Source organism: Cuculus canorus, chromosome 4, assembly GCF_017976375.1.
Source record: "Cuculus canorus isolate bCucCan1 chromosome 4, bCucCan1.pri, whole genome shotgun sequence".
NCBI lineage: Eukaryota > Metazoa > Chordata > Aves > Cuculiformes > Cuculidae > Cuculus > Cuculus canorus.
Window position 1 is genome coordinate 39,977,320 of NC_071404.1, and position 13,045 is coordinate 39,990,364.

Below are 13,045 nucleotides of genomic sequence, written 5' to 3' on the forward strand. Positions count from 1 at the left end.
GTCCTGCTTGACCAGCCTGATCTTCTATGATCAGGTGACCTGCCCAGCAGGTGAGGTAAAGGCTGTGGATGTTATTTACCTGAACTTTGATAGAGCCTTTGGCACAGTTTCCCACAGCATTCTCCTAGAGAAGCTGCCGGCTCAAGGCTTAGACAGGTGTACTCTTTGCTGGGTAAAATAAACTGGCTGGAGAGCTGAGCCCAGACGGTAGCAGTGAACAGAACTAAATCCAGCTGGCAGTCAGTCACAAGCGGTGTTCCCCAGGGCTCAATGTTGGGGTCAGTCTTGTTTAACACCTTTATCAATGATCTGGATGAGAGGATCGAGTGCTCTCTCAAGTCTGCAGATGACACCAAATTGGGCAGGACCTTCAACCTGCTTAAGGGTAGGAAAGCTCTACAAAGGGATATGGGCTGGCTGGATAGATGAGCCTAGGTACAATTTGATGAGATTCCACAAAGCCAAGTGCTGGGTCCTGCATTTCAGTCACAATTCCATGCAACGCTTGGGGAAGAATGGCTGGAAAGCTGCTTGGCAACAAAGGACCGAGCTGAACATGGGCCAGCAGTATGCCCAGGTGGTCAAGAAGGCCAGCAGCATCCTGGCTTGTATCAGAAATAGTGTGGCCAGCAGAAGCAGGGAAGCAATTGTCCCCCTGGCTCTGGTGAGGCCACACCTCCAGTACTGTGTTCCATTTCAGGCTGCTCAGTACGAGAAGGGCATTGAGGTGCTGGAGTGTGTACAAAGAAGAGCAACAAAGCTGGCGAAGAGCTTGGGGAATAAGTCTTACGAGTAGCAGCTGAGGGAACTGGGGCATTTTAGTCTGGAAAAGAGGAGGCTGAGGGGAGACTTTATTGCTCTCTACAACTACCTGAAAGGAGGTTGTAGTGAGGTGGGCATGGGTCTCTTCTCCCAAGCAAGAAGTGATAGGACAAGAGAAAATAGTCTCAAGTTGCATCAGGGGAGGTTTAGAATGGATAGGAAAACATTCTTTACTGAAAGAGTGGTAAAGCATTGCAAAAGGCTATCTAGGGAAGTGGTGGAGTCACCATCGCTGGAGGTATTCAAAAAGCACATAGACATGGCACATCGGGACATGGTTTAGTAGGCATGGTGGTGTTGGGCTGATGGTTGGACTTGATGACCTTAGAGGTCTTTTCCAACCTTCATGATTCTATGATTCTGATTAACAACGGTGCTAAATTCTCTATTTCCTATTTAATGAAATTGATTATTTCTGTTGGCTGAGGGTTCATGTTTGACCTCCCAGAGAAAAACAGGTTATTTAAAGATATGCAAAGATAAAAGCTTAAAATCAAATTAGTCCAGGAAACAATTTACGTACTTAGGATGTCGGATGTCTGGCAGAGATCTCTCCAGTGCTATATTGTTGCTGACAAATATGTTGAAGCCATTTTCTCTATAAGCAGAATCATCATGGTCTTCCTCTGTAAGAGGGTACGGCTTTCCATGTTCACCCTTCCCTACAAGGAAACAAAAGCGTTATTTGCCTCACTTTGACAGCACAGAATGGACTACAAACCCAAAAATAAGAGTATGACTGGATTTCAATTGGTACATTTGTCTGGAACATCTCTGAAGATTTCTTGGTAACATCTTTAATGACATTCCTGTTACTTCTAATAGAAAAATACAAAACAACTACAAAGAATGGGACTCAGAAGTCCCTCCTAATTTACCCAGTTATTCTAGTTTTCATTCTTTCCAGTGACACAATCAGCTTAAAGACATTTTACACATAAAAATTTGAATTGTGAATTAAGCTAAGGCCTTTTTGCATCACAATAAAGCTTTCATAGCAAAATTATGGACAAAGAGATCAGTACCAGCAATACTCATTTTGATTGGTATAAGGAGCTCAATTACTCAGCTACTCTACATTTTAGCACTCCTCCCCACTCACCATTTCCAAAGCAACATTGAAGTTTAGGGTGTTTAACTTTCCAGAACACATGGTAAGGAAACCAAATGTTTTGCTTGTGGCTCTGTGAACACCCTTGCACTCCAAGGGACCAGCCAGATGTACTCAGCACTTCTAATGTCTCAGCACTGCTGATTTGGTTTCAGAAACTGGTCACTTTGGTTCCCTAGAGAAATCATTTGCTTGTTCTCTGGCAAAGCACTTACTTTCTGTTCCAGCTTTTTATTCCCAAGTTAGTTCTCATCATCAGTCACTTGGCTTGCTTAGTACCTACCTCAGGCAACTGTACCTCTATCTCTTCCAGTCAGAGAGCAGAGAACAAACAAAAAACTCTTCAAAGAAAATCAGAACATAGAAGCTTTCATTTCTTCTCCACTATTTTTATCCTCCTCATTCTCGCAGAGAATGAACTCTGAAGAGTTTCTAAGCCCTTCATGCTTACTCAGGTACTCAAGAAGATATACTTTCCTCTACATCTAACTGATCAGTTAATAACCTCTTCATTCCTCTCCCTCTGGGTCCACTTGTAAGAAAACACCTCCTTTTACTTGAGCTGTGTTAGAGAAATTAATCAACTTCCCAGCTGGATTTGATAGGTGACCAAGCCCACCTGATCCTCAGCTAATCAGGAGCAGCTGCAGGAGGCAATGGAAAGGAAAGCAACTGTGACCTCAGAGAAACATCCAGTGGTATCCTTAAAGCCTCTGTCAATGCTCTATTTCATATTGTGCATACACAAAATATTAAGAACACAGAATATGCATTTAAAGATGTTTAGTTACTAAATTTTAGATATTTTTGCAGATAAAAAAACTTTGTGTATATAATTACAATTTCATTTATATTCTTAATTAAAATAATATTACTGACAAGGAACAAGTTAGTTTGTATTATGAAATAGTCTTTGTCTATGTTATTTTATTACTAAAAGCTATCTTGTAATTTTTATTTTAAATATCCCCAAAATGCACATAACTAACATAATACAAAATCTGAGACTAAGATTCTATGTGAACTTTTCTGGTTTCATACTAAACATGGGGAGGAACCATAATATTAATGAAGCAGCTGATGAGTCAGAGTGCTACTCAAAATTCAATTGTACAATTATATAAAATCTTTTTCATATTACAGTAACAATAAAGTAATGCAGTTCAAACTCCAGGACAGATATTTTAGCCCCTCTCTTTCAGCACATATTCTAAGTAGATCCAAAGTAACTACTTTAATTTGCTTCTAATAAGAGATTTATCTAGGTAGCTACTAATATAATGAAAATATAATGAATAAATTACCTATATGACTAAGACATCCTATTAGTAATAGATGTTTTCACAATATATATTCCAGCTACTTATTCTGTATTAAGCTAAGTGTCTTTGCTTTACTTTTCTTAAACAAGTTCATCTTGGTGGATAAGTATTTTTCATAGTATTACAATTTCTTCACATTGTCCCCTCCTAATGAAACTGAACACAAGTACTTTTAAAGAAGTCTTTCACTCTACCTCACTGAATATGGAGCACTATCACTGTGCATGAGTTAAAAGAATGGATACCATAGTTCTTACCTACAGCAACGGGGTGAACTTTCTCATATCATGCTGCAGAAGTATTTCACCAACTGCAACACAGAAATTGGTTTTGCACTTATACAGTAAGTCAGGCCATAATTTGTAGTAGAAGTTGTGAAGCATGAGTCTTTCCTAACACTGTACTAAAATACACATGTAACATATTAACAGAACCTTGTGCACTTTTAGGAATCCTATGGATATTTCTCCCAGCTTTCTTGTTTGCTTGCTCACTCACACTGTAACTCCTCCTAGGAGGATTAGCTAGGAATCAGGTAGTCATCTACTAGATGCAGCTGAAAGCAGTTGGCTAATTTCTCCATAAAAGCTCAGGCAGAAAGCAATCATTTCTTGAGAGACCTTTGGAGAGGAGAAGTAGAGAGCTTAGAGGATAAGGATTTAGAAAGAACGAAGTACAACTTTTGAATAATCAGTAGGTCTGCAAGGTTTGGTTTGTTTTTTTTTTTAACAAAGAAAATTGCCATGTATGAGTGTCCCTAGCGTTACAAATTATCCTAAGCAGAGTAAAATTCTCTTCTCTCACTGGTTTTCTTTCCTAGGTGAGTGAGGGCAATTGGCATTGCTGCACGTTGGTTTGGAGCTGGACTATCTAAAAGTTTATCTAAAATGATTGTGGGTGACAGTGGGAAGCTTCATAACGCAAGAAGAGTAAAATTCCGGTGAAAAGGAGAATGAAGGTGTTTAATTTTGTGTTACTGGCTACAGAAGATTACTTCAAGCCCAGTGATAGCCAGATATAAGCCCTCCCAGACTGTTTGTTCTGCCTGAAGGCAAAATATCAATTCAAAAAGCGCATCAGGGCAATAAAGAAAGTATTGTATGGAACAGAGAGAGTGAAAAAAGCCCAATGGTGAATTTTCAGCTTCTGGGCTTAAGAGGGAGCTCACTCAAATGTGATGGATAAAACAAGCCCAGCACTAAGTTTTAATACTAACTCTCTCTGAGGCTGGTTTACAACTGCAGTGTAAATAATGCCAGAAAAAAAGGACAATTGGAAGTTTTAGTTCAGTTACTTGGATTTTGATTTTTTCGAAGGTAGGAGGGGAAGGGAGCGGAAGACCTCAAAAGCACGAGAACTTCACATGTATTCAACTTCGGCCCAAAAGTCCCACCAGAATGCTCCATTGCACGGGAACCCTAACAGTACTGCTTAATTCATACAGTGCTGTCTAACCTTTGTGATTACAGAGTTATTAAACTCCGTACATCAACTCAGTACTCAATGTAAAAAACATTTTGAAAATATGCTCTTTTTTTTTTTTCCTTAAAACTTTATGATGGTTTGGGAGTTGACATCTCTACATTGCTTAGCATTTTGTTACTGTAAGCGTTTTAATACACCATCTCAAAAGGCTTCACCATAGATATTCAGATAAAAAATGATCAAGATATTATAGCTGTTCAGATAAAGTACTGGCTTGGCCAGATATTTGATGCTCTATAAGGCTTTTTTAATCCCACTCAAGGATATAGTCTCTCCTAGGAAACAATAAAATCCATACCTAGCCCTAAGGATATGAAGTTTTATGCTTGACAACTTGTGATAACTCATAGTTCAAGAACACCTCAGTTAAAGCATCTTCTGCTTATATTAAATTCAGATACAGCAGAAGGAGAATAAATCCTTTGGTTCAGCAGAAGGTGCAAAAGGAAGAGGATTAAGTGAGACAAGAAAACTTAAGAAGTGTTCTGTATACTTATTACAAATGTGTAGTAGCAGAATAATAGCTCTGGATCAGCCGTGTTGCTACAGTTGCCAGGTATGATAATTACATAAGGAAGACAGGGCTGTTGTTGGCAAAATATATCAGCTGTAAATCAATCTGAACATGCAATAGAAGAGGAGCTGTGCACTACTACTGCATGCAATTGATAGCAGACCTTGCTTAAAATTATAAACAATAGACCACATTGCAACAGGTTCTGATTTCAGAGTCTTTTGGGTTTTGTCTTGGGGGTTTGTTTTTGAAATTTAGATGAACATTATTTATAATTCAACAGACAGTAAAAAAGAGTCTTTGCCATATAAGTCAAAAAGTTAAGCTATTGCTTGACACCTTAATACAGGAAACCACGTGGGTAAAGAACATAAGCCACTCAGTGTCTGTGGGGAAGGACTGTGTACAAATTATTGAACACAGTTAAATTCAGTTCACAATTATTGAATATTACTGTGAATTATTTACTGTTTATGCTCACTGCTATTAGTTTATTCAGGCAAGACTTCACAGTCACCCCAAGTCAAGACTATAACTTGCAAAACTATTTTAGCACATCCTTTAATTCAAGTATTCAAGCACCCTTCGATCCAGTAACATTTACAATCAGGAATAAGTATTCTCCATGTGCTAAATGCTTTACTAAATAAAATGAGTTTATTTTAATACACGAACCTAAGCAAGTCTTACTTACAGTGCATCTTATTATTTTATAGTTATAACAGATGACCAGTTCAGACTGCCACAATATTTTGCTCTATTGGGAAGTGAATTTCCATTTGAGTACAGAAAAATAATTCCATATTTTTCCTTATCCTCACAAGCAGGACAGTGGGGTGCAGCACACTACTAAAATATTTGTTAAATAATCATGGAACAGAGTCATTATTTGATAAAGGCACAGAATAGGATTTTTTTATTATTATTTTTTGACAGTAAATGTCTCAGCTTGTCCTGGACTATCTATACATGGTGGAGTTCTAATCCTGTCTGAAAATTTTGTATTTTGAAACCTTTGAAGAAGTGTGGGTGAACATTTTTTTATCTAAAATTATTATAGCTCAAGAATCAAGACAGGGGCTAATACAGAGTAGTCCTTGAGAAAAAAAAAGAGGGAAAAGGGAGTTGTTTTATCAACTTTTAATTATTCACTACAAAACTGTCAAGGTTCAAGGCAATATAAAAGGCTTTTCCTTAGCATTACAGACACAGATGTAATCAGTTCTTATGCAATTGGGAAAAATAAAAAACATACAAGGATAAATAATATCTTTATAAATAGGTAACAAAATTAATTTATCACAGTTTCAATATCAAACTACTACAGAAAACAAACAATCTAAAATTCACTCCACCCTCCTAGTAGAAAGTATTCAAAATCCTTATTAACCTTCTGACGCAAATAGCTTATACAGGTTTTCTTTTCAAGGACATCAGCACTGATGTGTTCCCCTATCCCTCCACTAAGAGAAACTACACACTGTGTAGGAAGAAGATAAAAGAAGAACACTTCCTGGAGAGAACAGAGGACAAGAGGGACGGACAAATGGGAAACTCTGAAATGCACTTATTTTACATATTCTATCTCCCTATGTTTGAGAAGCATTTCTATCAAAAGTAATACACAAAGTGAAAAAAAAACAAAACTGTAAAATACATTTTTTTAAATTGCCCTAGACATAATTCCCATAGACTAACTAGGTCTGGACTGACTTCTCATGTTAAACCAAGATGATAACTTCAGGTCAGACTGCAGGCAAAACAACGGCAAGAGATTTTTTGAGTCCATGAAGCAGGAGAAGCTCGTTACCAGTATTCTGCAAAAACACTAAGGGCATGGTGCCTCATGTGCTCTTAAAAGCTGGAACAACAGAAACTTTACCAGAAGACAGAGTGGTGAGGCAGGGCAGCTAAGAGATGAGAAAAGCAGCAGTGGTCATCAGCAGAAGAATGAACTAGCCAGCAAGTGGAGCAAGAAACAGCAAAGGCTAGCAGCGTGGCAGAAGCCCCAGTTTGCAGCAGAAAGCTCTGGGAACTTGGATTGGGCATTGTTGCATCACAGGACTCCACAGTTCCCAAAAGTAAGGAAGGTTCAGGCATGGGAAACAATCTACTGGCTTAACTGTTGCCTTGACTGCAAATTATTATTGTCATACTAAAGGAATTAGCCCTTATATGTTACTTATTTATCTTTAATAACATATTGTTTGCTGAGTCAATTAATTTGCAAGGAGAAAAAATGACCTCAATGCTCTTGAGATTAATTCTTTTAGCTATCACTTTAAAACCTGTTCTTTGCTATTAGCCATTGTGTCCTAGAAAAGGTACATTGTGCAGCTAACAGTTGGAACAACCCACCTTACAACTTTTGTGTTAGTCACTTCATTCTGATTGCTTTAAATCAAGGGGAGGGACTGTTTACAAAGGCTTGTAGTGATAGTTTGGGGCAATGGGTACACACTGAAGAGGCGCAGATTTAGACTTGACATATTGAAGAATTTCTCCACTATGAGAGTGGTGAGGCACTGGCACAGGTTGCCCAGGGAATTTGTGGCTCTCCCATCCCTGGAGGTGTTCAATGCCAGGTTGGATGGGGCCTTGGGCAGCCTGATCTAGTGGGATGTCCCTGCCCATGGCAGGGGGTTGGAACTAAATCTTTAAGTTCCCTTCCAACCCAAACTATTCCATGCTTCTATTCTATTCTATGATTCCAAGGCACTGTGCTGTATCTTGAATGTGTGAATTTTCTCAACCACTAATTCCTTAAAATCTTAAAGACTGTTTTATGGTACATTACAGAAGTGTATCACTCACCTTTTTCATCCATTTGAAATACTAAAAATGCAGCCTCTGAATCTCCAGCATATGCATTGTGAAGTAAAAATAGAGCGTGTGTGTGGGAAAAGCAATTGCTTTAAAATACATCATGAGTTTAACCAGTGGCATCGTTGTGTTTCAGCAGAAGGGTGACTAAACATGAACACTGAGAAGTAAATTGTCTGAAGGCTTAACAAACATCTCAAAACAATATATAAGAATATTTGTAAAAATAATTATAGTTTTTAACATTTGCTGCATATACTACAATGGCTTGGTGGGCAGAAAGATTCATTCTAGCCCCTTTCCCATTTCAATAAGTGTAGAAAAAGAAGAAAGAAAAAGAAGGCCATAGTATTTGGTATGTCCAGTGTATTTAGAATGCTGCAGTGTACAACGCAAGATAAGCAGCAACACATGCTGTTTTGATACGAGTTGCTCTATCACCACAGCAGAGCAGTAATATCCTCAGTAACATTCTGCAGGCTGAGCTGAATCTAATCATACTGCTGTAGCCAGGGATGCACAGTACATCTTCTATTTCGTCTAACTACTTATCACCAAATGCCACAGCCACTAGAATGCTTTTTGCATTTAACATTAGAACAGACTGGCTGTAGACTATTAATCAGAGCAGAATACTGAATAAGCAAGCATGTGAGAAACAGAACTCAACCGTAGAAAAAGGGCTTAGAGGTTGGTAATGACCTTCTAGTATAAAAAGTAACTTATATCGAACAAGATTACCTGAAAAAAAAATCTACCTATAGTAGTAAGGTGTTTGTCTCAGCGCTTAAATAAATTAATCCACACAAGCTGCATCAAGAATGGCATTTTAATAGTCTCTAGTGCCAGTAGGTCTTCTATATTTAATGCATGTGTCTAATCTGATCTCTTGAAAGAGCTCAAACTGGAGTGTTACTAACATGATATATATATATATATATATAGGAACCAAACAGTTCCACAAAGTTGATGCAAAATTACAGTTGTGTAAGTACAGTTTTAGAAAGCCCAGAAATATAAAATCATAAGGTTCTAACAGCTGTAGTTAACACGAGACTTTTCCTTCCCCCTATTTTTCCTGTCATTCTACGGCGTTTTACAACAATGTGCTGTTTACCTCATACCATCACAGGAAAACAAATACGATGTTCCATGGAACAAATATATTAATAAGAGTTCTTTAATTTTTTGTTTTCTTTTTTTTTTTTTTTTCCATGAATTTAATGTAAACTAGCTCTAGGAGCTCTCCTTGTGGCTGTAGCACAGAGAACACAGAATAACCTGTAAAGATTAATTTAGCTAAGTAAGAGTCAACAGTGTGTAATAGCACAGCCACTCCTGCATCAGAAGCACTGCTCCATGATGCATATCCTACAGAGAAAGAATACATGAGCTGTCACAGCTCGCAGCAAATGTAAATTTAGCCTGTAAGACCTCTACCAGGGAAAAAAAACAACAGCAACACAACCAAAACCCCATTATATCCATTCTTACATATATAGTAAATATTCACAGTTAAAGTTCAAGGCAGACCCAGGAACAAAAACTACGCCACCGGATTACCCACATGGTGACTCTGTGACAAGGCCATCCTTCTTTCTTCTGTAAAGCTAAGGAGAGTGCTCATAAGCAAACAGAGTTCTCACACTCAGGACCAAGAAAGTAACTTCTGCAGGTGGTATGTATATGTGTTTTATTGCTTTTTCAGGTCCACTTGGACCTATACATTAAAAAATACAGTGCCATGTTTCTCAGATGATAATTACTTTAATATGAAACGGAAGCTGAGTATGCAAATAACTACCTGGTTTAATAAAAAACCAGCTATTCCTCTCAGCAAATTCAGATATACTAGAATTACCCTCAAAACAAGCAATATAAGCCCAGGAAACTGTACTAAAATGTTAAGATATAGCAAGGTGCAGTTATGGCAGATAAACAACTGAAACTGAAGTTATATCATGTTCTTGGGTCTGGTCTACCTAAGTACTTCTGCTTTATTTAAAATATAATACATTTTTTTTTCTGTCACACCCAAAATGACACCTTGAATCACAATGTTTTTCTCCTTTTTATGTTTTGGGTTGGGTTTTTTTTGGCAAATCAGGCATATTAGTCTTCTGAAAATTGTTTCAATACTCCATATACTGCTGATTATACTCACTTCCCAGTGACTGTCTTTCCCTCTTATTATATGACTAACGCTGCAGTCAATATTGCCTTTTATCATTCATTTTGTGGTTTAAAACACATTCTTAATTTGAAAGAGCGTTGCGACTCACTGACATTCTTCTGGTAAGGAGAAATAAAATTAATGCTTGATCTGCTATGAGCACAGATCTACCCAGCCCTTTTCCTCCCTTCCCATCTATTCACTTCTTTTTGAGTAACAGGATCCTAATTAATGCCAACTATTTTTCAAATCCACGACACAAATTTGAGTAAATTTCCTGTTCTAAAGCCAACTGAAATTTCCAGTCAATATATGCTATAGAATTAAGCACAGACAGATGTGGAGACTAAAAAAACACCTTCAGCCATGAACCGAACAGATTTTCGACTAATTAGTTTAAAACATTTTCTATTCAAAAGGACAACTCATCACCCACGGAACACAACTAAATTTTTATCCCAAGGCCACATTTATGCATAATTCAGCATGAACCCACATATGCCCACTGGGAACTTTTTGAAAAAGTTAATTTGCTGGAAGTGGATGTCTGGATTCAGACAAAATTATTTGCCACTTTATTATTTTTTTTTCATTCGATGGATGTCTGGGTTAAAAGAGGAAAATAAAAAATATATTTTGAAAATAAAACTTTTAAAATTATAGGTTTTAATTTTCAAAATCTTATGTAAATGAAAAAAAACTTATCTATCAAAGGATAGACATTCAAGTTGAAAATCCTACTTATGAACCGAAACAATACTTTCTCATTTTATCAGACAGAAAAAAGTCTTAAGTATCAACCCAAAAAGTCTTACACAGCTTTAACTTTCAGATGTATATGAAGCAACTCCCTAAAAATTTATTTCTCACTGAGAAAGACTAATAAATGCTAAATTATATTATGCAGATTCATGCATTTATGCAGTACACTGCAATTCTCAATTCTACTTTTGTCTGCATGATCAAAAGCCCCTCAATAAATCCAGTTTTTGAAGATAAGGGAGGAGATCTTTAACAATCATGCTAAGAAAGCAAACACACACACTCCTCTCGCCTCCATAACCACAAACCGAAGAACAGAACATAAAGCAGAGATTAACTTAAATTGTAGGCTTTGTTTTAGAAGCATTGCCAGAAGTTCCACCTTCTAATTTGTCAGTGTATTTGAAACTAGAAAAGTAGAAGAAATCATTGTTCCTTATATTTTCCTGAGGAAAGAAAACCCGCTTATTTTGTCTATTTTGTTTCCATTAATTCAGTTCTGCATTAATTTGTTATGCTTTAACTCACAGAAAGTATTTCTGCACATTTAATTCATTTTTTTCCTGTAGTTTCTTAAATAGCAAACCTACATCTTTAAAATAGTTACATTTAAAAAATATTACAAGCCTCATTGTGTATTGTCAAAACTGAGATAAATTACAATGGAAGACTTGAAATGTATTAAGAGCTGATGTTACATTCTGGTGGGCTGTCTCTGGCTGGATGCCATGTGCCTGCCAAAGCTACTGTATCATTTGCCTCTTCAGCTGGACAAGAGAGTGAAAATATAATGAAAGACTCGTGGGTTAAGATACGGACAAGGAGAGATCACTCAGCAATTACCATCATGGGGCAAAATGGGATTTTGATTGCCAATCAAAATCAGAGGAGGATAATGAAAAATAAAACCAAATCTTAAAATACCTTCCCCTCACCTCTCCCTTTTTTCTTGTGCTCAACTTTATTCCTGTTTTTCTCTACCTCCACCTCCTGAGTGGCTCAGGGGGACTGGGAATGAGGTTGTGGTCAGTTCATCACACGTCTTCTCTGCCGCCTCTTCCTCACGAGAGGAAGGACTCCTCATCTTCTTCCCCGGCTAAAGCATGGGATATGTCCTATGGGAGACAGCCCTCCAAAACATTCTCCAACATGAGTCCTTCCCACAGGGTACAGTTATTTACAAACTGCTCCAGCGTGGGTCCCTTCCATGGGGTGCACTCCTTCAGGAAAGACTGCTCCAGCATAGGGGTCACAAGTCCTGCCAGGACACCTGTTCCAGTATGGGCTCCTCCCTTCATGGGGCACAGGTCCTGCAAGGAGCCTGCTCCAGTGCTCCACTGTGGACCTCCATGGGCTGCAGGGGGACAGCCTGCCTCACCATGGTCTTCACTATGGTCTGCAGGGGAATCTTTGCTCCAGCGCTTGGAGCACCTCCTCCCCCTCCTTCACTGACCTCGGTGTCTTCAGGGTTGTTTCTCTCACATATCCTCACTCCTCTCTCTGGCTGCAGGTTGTTGTGCCATTTCTTTCCCCTTTCTTAAGAGGTTATCACAGAGGTGCTACCATCGTTGCTGATGGCTCTGCTCAGCCTTGGCCAGCGGCGGATCTGTCTTGGAGGTGGCTGGCATTGGCTCTCTCAGACGTGGGGGAAGCTTCTTGTACTTTCTCACAGAAGCCACTCCTATAGCCTCCACTCTCCTACAGAAACCTTGCGATGCAGGCTGAATATATCCACACAGAAGACTTCCTGTATAAATTTACATTTGGCATTTCAAAATGTTTTCAATTTTTTATATATATTCTAATTACTGAATCTTGATTTTTTTTTCTTTTAGTCATGTTTTCAGAACACATTTTCCAAAATCCATGATGCTTTTTCTAAAATCAGATTTGTTGCTGACAGAAATCACTAGTAATGAGCTCACTTCCTTTACAATAGATTCATCATCCAGATGGCCCGTGAAAGTGCATGAAATATAGTTACACTTATCGAAAGTATTTATTCTTCAATTTGCCTTTAAGAGTCTTTGCTA

At 38.1% G+C, this 13,045-nt stretch overlaps 1 protein-coding gene across 5 annotated transcripts in view; it reads right to left on the reverse strand.

Annotated features, from left to right (window-relative positions):
• GALNTL6 (polypeptide N-acetylgalactosaminyltransferase like 6) overlaps positions 1 to 13,045 on the reverse strand; it is a 472,134-nt gene that overhangs the window by 288,069 nt on the left and 171,020 nt on the right. For all 5 annotated transcript variants that reach the window (XR_008449564.1, XR_008449563.1, XR_008449562.1 and 2 more), the window contains exon 3: positions 1,346 to 1,484. Coding sequence is in view for 2 of the 5 variants with exons in the window: in XM_054064636.1 (XP_053920611.1) it covers positions 1,346 to 1,484 (139 nt within the window). In the remaining 3 variants the exon portion in view is untranslated. The remainder of the gene's footprint in view (positions 1 to 1,345; positions 1,485 to 13,045) is intronic.